This window comes from Pelophylax lessonae, assembly GCF_965119305.1.
Source record: "Pelophylax lessonae genome assembly, chromosome: 6".
Lineage (NCBI taxonomy): Eukaryota > Metazoa > Chordata > Amphibia > Anura > Ranidae > Pelophylax > Pelophylax lessonae.
Genome location: NC_138773.1, coordinates 202,955,175 through 202,970,136, shown reverse-complemented (window position 1 = coordinate 202,970,136; position 14,962 = coordinate 202,955,175). Strand labels below are relative to the sequence as shown.

The following is a 14,962-nucleotide window of genomic DNA, read 5'->3' as shown; positions in this document are numbered from 1 at the left end:
TAAGGGTGATATTAAGTGATACAGATTTGTTAACATCTAGTTGGATTGAATCCCTAAATATTTAAATTTAGTGGATAGTTGTAATTTGGGCTGCTGTACATAAGCACGAGCTTACATTGGATCGATTCGAAAAACAATAAGCTTATCCCATCCCACTTTTAGGCTTAAGATATCCCCAAAGCCCTCTACGACCTGCATCAAAGTAAAAAAGAAAATTTCCAACCCAGCAAGATAAATCAGTGCATAATTTGCATACAAAAACATCCTATTCTCCTCCAGATGCCTCCCTTAACCAGGGGTCTGTCTAACAGGCAGTGTTAATGGTTACAGTGATTTGAGCTCGGAGAGTGGACAGCCCTGCTGGCTACCCTTCTGAAGTGAGAAGGCCCCTGTTAGTCTGAACACATTCTTTTGGTTTGGAGTATAAGAGCCGAACCACTCGATAAACTGCGATCTAAAGCCCATTTGTGCCATAGTTTCCCACATGAAGGTCCACTTCATGGTGTTGAATGAATTTTGACACCACCAAAACAATCAACCAACCCCTCTGTGTCCTAGTGGCACTATGAATATGTAGCTATAGATGTATAATATTATCATGGGTACCCTTACCTGCAGGTAGACCATCAAGGCCTGGTGTTTTATTAAGAGTAATCTCCTCTTCAGTAAATGTTCTAGTGCTTGCCTTTTGGAAGAAGTAAGTCATGGAAGTTGGAGAGGTTTAAAGACGTTACTAAAAGCAAGTACAGAGGAAGGAAGGGAGTTTGTGTATGAATAGTTATAGTAATAGGCAAAGGCTGTATTGATTGCTAAAGGATCCAGGAATCCAGGTACCGTATATACTCGAGTATAAGCCGAGTTTTTCAGCACATTTTTTTGTGCTGAAAATGTCCCCCTCGGCTTATACTCGAGTCAAGAAAAAAAAAAAAAAAAAGTCCCTGGCCGCTCCAACGTGCTTAAGCTTTAAAAATGGCGCCGCCCGGCGCATACATGTCACCTCGCACGCGCCGCCGCCGCTCGGGAGAGGCCGGGAATAGCCGAAAGTATACGAGCAGCGGCGACGCGTGCGCAATGACGTGTCGGCGCCGGGCGGCGCCATTTTTAAAATGAAGGCGCCTCTGGAACAGGTAAGTGAAACAGCTGCACTACCTGCCATTATGCAGGGCTGCGGGCATACTACAAGGGATGCAGTGCTGCGGGCATGGTCCACCTGTATCATGCCCACAGCACTGCATCTCCTGTAGTATGCCCACAACCCCGGATCCTCTTGTACCATGCCAGTACCCTGCATTCTCCTGTACCATGCCAGTACCCTGCATTCTCCTGTACCATGCCAGTACCCTGCATTCTCCTGCACCATGCCAGTACCCTGCATTCTCCTGCACCATGCCAGTACCCTGCATTCTCCTGCACCATGCCAGTACCCTGCATTCTCCTGTACCATGCCAGTACCCTGCATTCTCCTGTACCATGCCAGTACCCTGCATTCTCCTGCACCATGCCAGTACCCTGCATTCTCCTGCACCATGCCAGTACCCTGCATTCTCCTGTACTATGCCAGTACCCTGCATTCTCCTGTACCATGCCCGCCGCCCTGCATTCTCACCCTAGGCTTATACTCGAGTCAATGATTTTTCCCATCTTTTTGTGGTAAAAGTAGGGGCCTCGGCTTATACTTGGGTCGGCTTATACTCGAGTATATACGGTAAGTGCCAGGAATAGTGGCATCAAGGTACTTAAGGAAGAAAAGATAAGCGGGCATTCTCCTATTCTTTCCACTATACTCATTTAGCTTTGCTGATATTGTAAGAAAAGCCCACTACATATCAGAACAAAAAGGCTTTTGCATGCTCGTTTCGAGCAAAGGCCTACTGCAATATATTTATTAGCTTACACATGCAACACGTCTGCATTCACACATGCACACTCAGCACTGGCATTGGTGTCAAATGGCCTAATTAAGCTGGATTGTGACATGAGAAGATTTCTGATTTGCTCTTTAGCTAGTTCCTGCTTTACCTATGCCCAACGTGCTGTTTGCCTTCCTGCGCATGACCCAGTTTGCCCCTGACCTCTTTGGATTCCTGCCTATCTGTTTGTGACAATGACCCACACCCCGACTCCGCTTTTGGCTTGTGTTCCTGTACCTCACTATCTGGCTGTGAACTGACACACAGTTTGTATCCTGATTCTGCCTGATGTTCCTGTACCTCACTGCCCAGCTGTCAAGAACCTTTTGGCTCATGTCCTGGCTTTGCTCCTGTCTTCTGATCAACTGTCACCTTGTTCCAGTATCTGGTGATCCACTGTCATTTGTATCCTGCGACTACATTTCTATAACTAAGGAGCATTTTTTTTTTTTTTTTTTAAACTGAATGCGACCAAACATTTACCAATGGTTAAAGTGTAAGTCCATCCTAACACTAAAATCCCTGTATCTACAGACATCCACAATCTAACACTCCCCTATCTAGCCCTGTAAAAAGAAATCAATATTCATACCTTTTTTGAAGCCAATCCGATCCAATCTGGTCTGCAGAGGACACAGCGGACATTAATGGGGAGTGATGTTACCCATAGACTTACTATGGGGCTTCCGTTGTCAGTTGTGTTCTCTGCACCCGCCTCCACAGTGAAGCCGCAGATGACAGCTCAGCGTGGGATCGGGTCGTGTATGTTTATTGATTTCATCTTTACAGGGCTAGATAGGTGAGTGTTAGATCATGGATGTCTGTAGATACAGGGATTTTAGCGTTGGGGTGGACTTCTAGTTTAATAATTTCCTGAATATTTTTACACATGCACCAGGAAGATTCACCTGCAAAGAATGTTTGATGAATGATGAATGTAACATTTACTGTTTACAGTATGCCCCCCTAAGGCCCTGTTCACACCAGGTGCTGTGCTGGGCAGCCTTGTGCAGTGCAGCTTTAGTGCAGTACATGGCAAACAGCCTTATCATGCCAGTTTACTACGATGGTGTGCACTAAAAAAACTACAGCATGCTGTACTTTTTTTTTTTTTTCAATGCACTAAGGAGCAATGCAGTCCATTCCATTGCAGCGGGCTGTGATCAGCAGAACTTTCTGAAATGTCAATTTGTGACATTTATTAAAGTATGCACAAAACAATTGTGAGGAATTCCTTCCAGCGCCCATGAATTAATGGGACTGCTGGTGTGAACAAGCCCTAAGTGCTTGCTTCTTAAAAGATGTATAAATTATTTATAAGGGTGCCTAGTAAACGTGCATTGAGTGGCTTTGTTATTAAATGATTTCAGATGTAACTGATCTAGGAGTAAATTTCCTACTTAACTGAAGTTATTGACATATTTATTGGCTTTGTGCTGCCAAAGTCTTTTTTTTTTTCTGAACTGCAAGGAAAGAAAAGTGAGCAGAGGAAATAAGCAGTTATATAATTATTTGTTATATCCCAGAAGACAAATTACTGCACATCAAATCCGTTGTTTTCACAGTTTGATCAATACCATTTTCAACACGTACTTTTTATTTAAACCACCAGAGGTCCCTCTAGCAGTGTATCTATGCTTATTTTATGTAGTGGAAGAAGTGTATCTATAGACAAAAATAACCCTGGTGATTCATTGAAAATGAACAGTCATTTTAGATATGTAGGTTTATTATTGTTTATTGTAATATAATCACGGAAAACTTCCTTATTTTAGTTATTATTGATAAAATATACATAGGAATTAAAGACATAATATAGTAGTTATAAGCATCACACCGATGAAGTTAGATATATAAAGGTATGACTGCAGACAAAAAAAAAAAGGAAAGCTTACACAAATGTGGAATCATTGGGCGTTCTTACCATTGTGCATAGGGACACACTTCACATAGCGGGAACACGTGTTCCCGCTAGCAATCTTTTTTTTATTTTTTTTTGCATGATTTACACATGTTTACACGCATCGTGCATAGGGCAGCCCATTCACTTGAAGGCTCTGTTCACATTTCGCATTGCAGGAACACGCGTGCCTGCTTTCAGTTTTTTTTCTTCAGCGATGCATGATTACATGCATTTCTACATATTGTGCCTAGGGCAGCCCATTCACAAGATTCCAAATCACTAGTGTGAACAGGGCCGAATGGGTTACTCTATGCGCTTTTATTGCACCAAAGAAGCTCCTGTACCAAATTTTAGCACTTAGCCAGGTACATTTTGTTGCCCTGCATTTTAACATGATTTTTGCACATTTTGTTGTTCTACAGTCACAGCAAAATCGCACTGCATTTGAGATGCCATTAAGAAACAAGGGTGCTGCAAGCACTTCAGGCTTTTTTTCACAATTCTGGAAACATGGGCACAATCGCACGGTTTTTCCCCTGATTCTGATATGCTTATGTGTGGACAAGGCCTTAAAGTATAACTAAACATTTAAATTTTTTAAGTTTAGAGTGGAGAGGGATTAGAACACCTCTCAGATTTTTATTGCTGTATGTGCCACTTTTAGCGAGATTCATACTCTCTATTTGTCCTGTTTACCATGGTCATTGAAAGTAAAAGAAAATCCAAGATGGGGTTGTCCCCAGAAAAGTAATAGAGGGAAAAATCTTCCAATGGGGACACTAGTTCTAGTGACCTGGGGTTCCCAATGGATTCCCCTAGTTTGCAGGGATTTTCTGTCACCGCCTGCTTTGGCTATGGGACAGGAAGTGAGGGGAAATCTCCCCAATTGGACTCAAATGGCAAAAAAAATAAAATATGATGGGAGTTATAACCCTCCCTTACTCTCTCCAAAAAAAAAAAAAAGTTTTACCTATAGATCTACTTTAAATACTTGCTGCCTGCCCACCGGCAGAACAGCCACTCTTGGCGCTACCGCGGCTGTGCCATGTTCCTAGGACATGGCGCTATCCCGATCTTGGTAAAGAGCCAACGACGTGGCTCTTTACCCATGTGATCGACTGTGTCCCATAACAGCAGGTCTAATGTAAATGGAGAAGTGCCATTTATCGGCCCTCCTCCCCTCACACTGTGCAGCGAGGAGAGCTGATCAACAGCTCCTCTTCAAAGGAGAGTCCAGGACAGGTATTTGGGGCACTGATCATCAGTGCTCTGATTACAGTAAAGAAAAAACAGTGCACATCAGTGACACCAATCAGTGCCCAACAGCGACCTCAATCAGTGCTTATTAGTGATGCCAGTCAGTGCCCATCAGTGCCTGCTCATCTGTGCTGCCCATCAGTGCCGCTCGTCAGTGCCCATCACTGCTGTCTGCTGTGCTCACCAGTGCCACCTCATCAGTGCCCATCAGTGCCGCCTCATCAGCGCACATCAGTGAAGGAGAAAAATTGAAGAAAAACTTTTTTTTTTTTTTTTTTTTTTAATATTTTGTATTTTTTTTAAGTAAAGAAAAAAAAAAAAAAACAGCAGTGAATAAATACCACCAAAAGAAAGCTCTATTTGTGTGATAAAAATTTATTTTGGGTACAGCATTGCATAATCACGCAATTGTCATTCAAAGTGTGACAGTGCTGAAAGTAGAAAATTGGCCAGGGCAGGAAGGGGGTGAAAGTGCCCTGTATTGATGCCCAGAGCATCCAAACCACATAGGTCTTTTCTGTGCTCTCTATACATTTAGATTACATTTATATATATTTCAAATATGAAACATAATTAATATCTGTCTAGAGCTGGGCTCAAATATTGCACAATGCTTGTTTTTTTATTTTTTTTTATTAAAGGTGGGTATATGTACATGCATGTTCATGTTAGATTAGCAAACTTTCCTGTACAGTGAGCTAACACCCCTAGTGCAAGCCTTATCCTTAGGGAACATAAGCCATCAGCCTGGAAAATCCAGCCTGTCAATTGCAGTCAGCTGATATGTCTGTAGAATTCTTAATGTATATCTGAAGCCAAAGCTCTTTTAGTTTTGTTGGAGTGATAAATGGTTACATTTGTTTTAATGCTGTTTGACAACTCCTAATGTTGGATTTTTTTTCTCACTTATAGTCCTGTGTATATGGTCATTAGGATAAATAAAGAGGCAGGAGGAACAAAGACTGCAATACAAACTTGACTTGGGTTTTTACTCTTTCTTAGGCTCCATTCACACCTGGGTGTTTTTGAGAGTTTTTCAGCTCCAAAAACGCTAAAAAAAACGTTCCAAAACGCCCAACAAGTAAAACCCCATTCATTTAAATGGCCCCTGTTCACATCTGAGCGTTTTGCAAAACGCCTGTAGCTGAAAAAAGTACATGAGCTTCTTTTTGGGCTGATTACCAGCGTTTTTGATAGATGTCAATGCCTGCCTCCAAAAATGCCTGAAAATCGCGGTAAAAAAACGCGCGAAAACGCTACGCTCAAGTGTGAATGCAGCCTTACTCTTTAAAATGAAAAATAAAAAATGGCTTCAGATACACCTAAAAGCTCCATAAATATAGTTCCAATCTTGAAAAAACTCAAAAAAGGACTGGATTTCAGTCATTTAAAACTGAACTCCAAGCGCAAGGATATTAAACCCAATATGTGTGCACTAAATGCATTTATAAAATCAGATTTTACCTTGCAAAAGTAAAGTGATATCATTACTGTTCTCCATATAGCCTGTGCAGAGAGCAGGGCTGTGAGAAGGACCCAGCAGGCCCACTCTTTGCAGGCTGCCTACAGAATAAAAAATAAAACGGGGGGGAAAGATATGAGACCAGAGAGAACCGCAGTAACCGGAAACTGCTGCACAGGCATAGGTCAGGTTTTTCATTGTTGGATCGTTGCGGAGCTCTGCAAAAAAAAAAATCACAAAGGACACCAAGATTCAAGCTAGAATACACATGGCTCTTGTATATAATAAAAACTTGTTTCATTTGAAAAATCTCCTTTTCATGTTGTGACTGCTGCTTGTGTGCTAGTCATCTCTTTCCACGACGTCCTGCATTTCCTGCTTGCTTGGCGGCTTCTCCTTTGCTCATTCCTCTGGATTACTTTTAATTTCTAAAGGACAACATATCCTATGGTATCTTGCTGCACACAAGCAGTGATTATGTGGTGTGTTTCCTGTACTGGCTCCACTTCCTGAAGCTTTTCTTAAGGTGGTTCTAAAGAAAGAAGGTTTTGCATTAAAATAAAAACCTTCTGTGTGCAGCAGCCCCCCCCCTTAGCCCCCCTAATACTTACCTGAGCCCCATCTTGATCCAGCGATGTTGCACGAGAGACTCTACTGTCCAGGACTCTCCCTCCTGTTTGGCTGAGACAGCAGCAGGCGCCATTGTCTACCACTGCTGTCAAACAAAGTCAGTGAGCCAATGAGGAGAGGGCAGGGAGGGCCCACGGCTCCGTGTCTGAATGGACACACAGAGCCTCAGCTCGGGTGCCCCCATAGCAAGTTTCTTGCTGTGGGGGCATTCAGCACGAAGGAGGGGCCAGGAGCACCGGCGAGGGACCTGAGAAGGGGAGGATCTGGGCTGCTCTGTGCAAAACCATGAGGCTGGGTTCACATATATGCGAATTGAATGCATTTTTACCCACATCCACATCGCATAACATGTGTAAATGTGACCGACTCTCAATGAAGCTGGTTTGCACATGTCTGGGACAACCGCTAGCGGGTTTGAAAGGGGTCCTGTGTGTTTTTGTGTCCAGTTCAGGTGCAAATTTAGGGACCAATTGGGCCCTGAATCGCACCTGAACTGGTGAACACAAATGCACCGGACTCCGAGCTGCAACCCGCAGCTGGGCATATGTGAACCCAGTCTTACACAGTGCAGGTAAAGATAACATGCTTGTTGTTTTTAACCAAAAAAAGAAAACAAAACTTTAGAATCACTTTAAAGGAGAAGTCCAGATAAAACCTAACTAACGCTAAACCTGCTCTGTGCCACATTCTAAACCTAATCTATCAAGCCCTTTTTTAAAGCAAAAATCACTGTATTTACCTATTCTACAGCCGACCCGATCCGGTCTTTAGCGGCAGAAGCTGTGTGCAGGAGAGGACCCACAACGGCTGTGAAATGCCTGGGAAGTGACGTCACGACGTCACCCATAGACTTACTATGGGACTTCCGTTATCGGCTGGCTCTCCTGCCCCCGCCTCCACGCTGAAGCCGCCGCTGACAGCTGATGCTGGGAGTATATCAGATTGACTGCAGAATAGGTAAGTACAGTGATTTTTACTTTACAGGGCTCGATAGATTAGGTTTAGAATGTGGCACAGGTTTAACGTTAGTTAGGTTTTGCATGGACTTACACTTTACCACCTCTATAGTTCAGACAGCAGGATGTGTGAATTGTGTGACAGCGGTGCAAGTTCCCAGGGTGTAGTGAATTCGTGTCACAGCATTCAAAGGAATAAATGTGTTGGATTTTTCAAAAAGCACATTTTCAAGCTTCAGGATAGTTCAGATAAGGAGGTGTGAACTGAAAATCATTGAAATAATTGTGGAAGTGGCAAAATGATTTATAATTTTGACCATAGATACACTTTAATCCTGGATTGATGGTGGGTAACAATCAAAAGTTCTAGTTACCATGCCTCTTTTACTGTATTATATTTCCTAACTGTAAATTCAAGTCTTGATATATATTGCTTTTGCTTTTTTTTTGACTTACAGGTTGTCAAAGGCCCATAGGTCTTTCCAATGGGAAAGCAAAAGTATGCAGCTATAGCGGCTGGTATTACTGTAGTACCTGTCATGTGGATGATGGCTTCATTATACCTGCCCGTCTTGTTCACAATTGGGACACTTCCAAGCACAAGGTATGGTAAACTGACTTAAGCAGCTTGAATAATGCATTTATTTCATGCTTTTATGGGGCTCTGTTTCTGTATAAAAACTGGGTCCTAAAAACTTATCAGATGCAAAAGGTAACCTTAAGCATCACAGTTAATATAAAACTGTTGCCTCACACACTCAAAGGTTAACTCCACTTTCGTGGGGAAAAAAATGGCAACAAAAAAGAAAAAATAATATAGCGTATACCATTGTGACACAAGTCATATTGTAATTGAATGTTATTAAAAATGACCTTGGTAAAGGATACAACACTGAAAGTGGAGTGGCTGCTCACCCAATGTGAATAACTGGAAACAAATGATACCGAGGTATCGACCCCCAGCGGGTTTTTAGGCAGCAAAAATAGTGGTGAGAAAGTACAAAAATTCTAAAAAAATATAAATGTTATTGACATATCAAAATTATCAAGAAAGGATATATGATAAAATCCTCATGTAGGGGAGATGTAACTTATGAGCTCCGGTTACAAATGGTGACAGCATACATCTCATACAGTGTCCTAACATAATCATACATTGCATCGACCCTAAATGGTGAAGAGTGGGGGAGCAATGGCCCGACGCGTTTCGAACTCTTAGGGTCTTCCTCAGGGGGATTATAGTGTCTAAAGAAAACACATAGTGATTACAATATGTCTACAAAACAATGATGTCCATGCAATTGGGCATTAAACTTTACCATAAAGATGAGATCAACTGGAAACCAAGGAGTAGATGGAAAATTCATAATATCCTCTAAAATCAAAGGGCACAGCCGCCCCTCGCTTTGTTCCGCTGAACATTTGTTTTATCCTACCTATGTTTGGTAAAAAAAAACGCAAAAAGCGTATTTTTATTGGTTTGCGCAAAAGTTATCACGTTTACTAACAAAGTGAAAGATTTTTGTCATTTTTGTTGTTTTTTTTTTTAACGCGTAATGGCAGCGATCTGCGATTTTTTTTTTTGTGGTACTGCGACATTGCGGCGGACAGATCGGACCCTTGACTGACATTTTTGACACTTTTGGGGTTACCAGTGACATTTCTACAGTAATCAGTGCTATACATATGCACTGTTACTGTAAAAATACACTGATAGTGAAGGGGTTAACTTTATTTTGGAGGGAGGGGCTGTGTGTGTCCCTAGGGGCGTGCTTTCTACTGTGATTGGCTGTGGCTTGAGCTGTAAGGACACTGATCAACGGATCTACATAGTAGATCCGTGTGATCAGTGTCTTTACACCGAGGAGAATGACAGGTGGCTTGTTTACACAAGCTGCCTGACATTCTCCCTCTCCCCCGACGATCGCCGAGTGACCGGCGGACATTGGGTCCGCTGGTCACACGTGCGGGGGGGTCCGTGACCGCGCGGGAGCGCGCCTCCGCTGGCGCGCGCTCGCTCCCCAGACCCTCCCAGGCTAGTGACGTTAATTAACGTCACTCTGCCTGGCAGGGGCTGACCGCCGCAGTAAATCTACTTGCGGCGGTCGGCAAGCGGTTAAATAATCAGATGTCTCAGTATTTAAAACAATGGGTACCACAACTCATACCATATATATTTGTTAGGTTTTGAATGCCTTTGTCAGGCGCCACATGGCTAGCTTTATGGGAGGGAAAAAGGCAGAAAGATAAACTTTAAATACCTGTCAGAATGCTTGCATTGCTTGGAACAATCAGGCTGTGTAGAGTTGCAGTAACTAGCATTTCCAGTTGTGAGAAATAGTCATTATCTCACAGACTTTCTTTAAAGGATTGGAAAATCTCTGTGACCTTTTAGCATCCATCCATTCATGTATCCATCCATCCATGAAGTAGGAAAGTAAATAGCAGCAGGTACCATTGTAGAAGTTTTCTGAGCATAGGCAGATGTCTCACTTCTCAGCCTTCTTGGTATTTGATTAATACCAAAATGTAGCTGTTGTCAATATCTCATGTATTTATCTGTTACTGCTGACTGGTAACTAGAGATGAACTGAGGGATTTTTGGTAAATTGTTTGAGAAGCTGAAACCCTTAAAGCAGGGGTGTCCAAACTATGGCTCTCCAGTTGTTCATAAACTACAATTCCCATCATGCCTAGTCATGCCTTTCAATGTCAAAATTTTACAATGCCTCATGGGATCCGTAGTTCTGCAATGGCTGGAGGGCCATCATTTGGAGATCCCTGCCTTAAAGGATAAGTTCACCTTTCTGAACATCTTACATATTACCCCCGTATCTAGGGTGTAACATGTTCAGCAACCTCTGCCCGCATCCCTGATCACCCTTTTCCCCTTGACAGCGGGTCTCCTCCCTGCACCTGCCGTCATATTTTGAAAACAACACGGCCCTGTCATTCTTTCACAGGAATCTGTGAAGAAGAAAACTACAAGTTCCATCTTCCACTGCAGCAGATGGACTTGTAATCTGAATGGGCTGTGAGCGTGTAGATCGGCATGCTCCTAGTCCATTCACACTCCTTCAAGTTTAAAAGCTGACAACCTGTACAGAGGTATGGGCTAAAAGCTTGAGACAAAGTGTGCAGGAGCATGGAATTCTACCCTCAATCTTCTGATTGGGAGTGCAATACTTTGCAGGCTCCGGTTTGGAAAACATAATAAATGCACTTTTCTCTATCGTCCATCGACAGACGCAGCCTCATCTCCCTGAGCTGAGTGGGTTATGCTCCTCCCATCAGATATATGCATTTACATTTTTTTTTGTAAAAGGTGAACTTCACCTTTAAACACAAGAACAAGTCCATGACAGCTGATCATAACCATCAGGAGCCATTTAAAACCTGGGCACCCTAAGAACCACCTTAATTTTATCTTTCCCATTGACATCAATGCATATTGCTAAAATATCCTGATTTTCACTCAAATTTCAAGGAAATTAAAACTTTCAATTTCACCTATAGCCATTTGCTACTATCAGGGAAACGAGTGATGAGACATGGTGGAGAATCTATGGGGAGCTTCTGTTTTAGAACAGTGACAATAATATGCTGTTGCTGCAGTACTCTTGATTTAATCTTTTTGTAAGGCTGGATTTAGAATGGTTGTTTCTCAATAAATCTGGAAAGACCTTTTCATGCATCTGAAACCACCTCATTTTATTTTTATTTCATGCCTGTCTTTTAGGCTGGCCATACATTAGTAGAATTTTGTGCATTATGTTTGGTTTTAAATTGTTAGATTTTCTAATTGTTACTGGTCTCAAACTGATATTCGTTTTCAATCACAGTAACAAGAAAATTCAAATAAGCAGTACTGTATGAATACATTTTCTTCGAACTAAGAAGTTTTTAAAGTAGTGTATGTTGTTTTCAATCCAGAAATGACCTTAAAGCAGAACTCAACTCTCATAATCAACATTAACTATTTTTAATCTTATGCTACAGGCCTTAGTAAATAGGAAGGTATATTCTATTTACTTGTTAACATTTTTTTATACATTTCTACAGTTGCTTCCTTTTTACCAGTCAAAATTATTTTATGCATCCCAGGAGTCTTCGTGGTCATTTTTTTATATCTCGGGGGAGATTTCTTGATGGGAACCTCCTCATGCCTGCATGCCTGTGCTAAGGGCAGATGGATTTAAGCAAGTGAATGCTACATGAATCATCTGCCCTTACTCCAATGTCCACAACTCGAACTGGATGGTTTTCAAAGTGATTTCTCAAAAAAATAAAGCATGAAGACATGGGGGGAGTTTGCTGTGAATATATAAATAAATGAAATGGTATTTTCAGTTTGTGGTGCTCAGATGCAGTTAAAGTGGATGGAAAGGCTCTCCTTTGACTCACCTCTAAACAGTTATTAACCACAATAGTATTGAATCTCGGTAGTTAAATTATTTAAATATATTCTTCTTTGTGCCTTATTTTCTGTTACGTCCCCCTGTCAGGTGACTGCAAAGCTTTCGGGTTTATTAGATCAGAGCAAGCGCCAATTTTTAAAGAAATTACAGTATTCAAAACAGCCAAACTTGGTGTTTTGAATGCTTTTAAGTGCAGAGGAGGGTTTGGTCTTTTAGATCCCAGATCCCTCCATAAAGAGTACCTGTCACTGCCTATTAGGCCTCTTTCACACGGAGCGGGCCGTATTGCGATCCGCTCCGGCACTTTTTTTTTTTTTTTACGGACACGGATGACACTTGTCTCATCCGGTCCGTATGTCCGCATATCATCCCATCCATTTGTGGATGATATACGGACATAATGTATGTCTATGGGATTGCGGATGTCAGCGGATGACACCGCTGACATCCCATTTGGGTCCTTTCCATTTTTTAAACGGAAGAAAAATAGGGTTCTGTTTCGTTTCAAAAAACGGAACAGAACTGAAAGGACGCAAATCGGATGTCAGCGGATGGTCATCTGCTGACATCCGCAATCCCATTGACCTGCATTATGTCCGTATATCACCCGCAAACGGATGGGGTGATATACGGACATACGGAGCGCCCGTGTGAAAGAGGCCTTGCTGTCACAGGGGATGTTTTATATTCCTTGTGACCGCAATAAAAGTGATCAAAAAAAATATTTAAAAGGTCAGTGTAAAAATAAAAACTTTCGATGTGCAGAATATTGGCACCTAATATCGGCTATTGGCCTAAAGGTTGGTTGGACAATCGGTATGGGCCCTGAAAAAAATATCGGTCGATCCCTATTTCTTACCCAGAGATCAACAACGGTTTAAGGAAGTGCCTGCGAGGTGTCACATTCAGCTCAACAGGAAGACCATTGTCGGTACAGAACAGGAGATTGCTAATTGTCTAGCTTAGACTACTGTTTCTAATCTAGTCAATTCAGCAATTCAGAAAACCCATTATATAAAATTTAAAGTTATTTGACATACTAATCATAGGGAAATTTAGAATTTTCAGTGGAATTCCACATTCCATTTTAATTCCAAAATGTAATTGCATCCACAAAAAGGTCCTAACTGTGAACCCTGCTGTATCTTATTTAAATGAGACCCTTACAGGTCATGTGGAGGATGTACTTGTGTTTACCAACTTCAATACCAGACACTTTCACATCCTTTCTGCCCAGACCAATTTTTAGATTTCAGCGTTGTCACATTTTGAATGACAATTACTCAGTCATAAAACACTGTACCCAAATAAAATTTTTATCATTTTTTGGAGTCAGATAGACCTCCTTTGGTGGTATTTAGGGCTCTTTCACACGGAGCGGACCGCATTGCGATCCGCTCCGGCATTTTTTTTTTCACGGAGCGGATGACACTAATGTCATACGCTCCGTATGTCCGTATATCATCCCATCCGTTTGCGGATGATATACGGACATAATGTAAGTCTATGGGCATTGCGGATGTCAGCGGATGACACAGCTGACATCCGATTTTGCTTCCTTTCCGTTTTTTTTAACGGAGGAAAAAATAGGGTTCTGTTCCGTTCCAAAAAAACGGAACAGAACTGAAAGGAAGAAAATCGGATGTCAGTGGATGGTAATCCGCTGACATCCGCAATGCCATTGACATGCATTATGTCCGTAAATCATCCGCAAAAAAATAGGATGATTTGCGGACATACGGAGCGCCCGTGTGAAAGGGCCCTTAATCACCACTGAGTTTTTTTTTTATTTTTGCTATATACTATAAACAAAATAATATTGAAAATTGTGTGTGAAATTTTTTAAATAAATGATCTTCCTTTATAAATTGAGGCTAAAATGTATTCCGCAACATTTCTTCGTAAAAAAAAAACCCAAAGTGGTGCATATTATTTAATCTGTGTAAAAGTTATCTACAAACCATGGTGTATATATAAAAGCGGAAAAGAAAATGCAAATACATTTTTGTATACAAAGTTGCCAATTTAATAACCAATTTCCCACATGCAGCATGAGCATACTTAGAGCTATACCCCAAAATGCATTCTGCTACTGCCCCTGACTATGAGATGATACCACATTTGTGAGACTTTTTCACTGCCTGGGCTAATTATATACCAGACACTGTATCTTGTGTATTACACAAATCAACCAATTGTGTCAAATTCAATATACTGTAATCTTCGCCTCTATATACGTGGTCAGGGAATATGATGTATAGTATCACCTATAACAGTCTCACTTCCTATAAGCCAAGCAAGCTTAGTCTACTTGTACATGGCTGCTCCCAGAAATGCCATGTTCACTGGCCTTGTGTCTCCTAGGAGTGGAGTGGTGGTGATCCAGGACAATATGACTGGTGTGGGGGTGATTAGGGACAATATGA

General features: G+C 41.7%; 1 protein-coding gene across 1 annotated transcript in view; it reads left to right on the top strand.

Moving 5' to 3' along the window:
* PLEKHM3 (pleckstrin homology domain containing M3) overlaps positions 1–14,962 on the top strand; it is a 240,107-nt gene that overhangs the window by 70,483 nt on the left and 154,662 nt on the right. Inside the window, exon 3 of the mRNA XM_082262028.1 lies at positions 8,577–8,722. Coding sequence (XP_082118154.1) covers positions 8,577–8,722 — 146 coding nt within the window. The remainder of the gene's footprint in view (positions 1–8,576; positions 8,723–14,962) is intronic.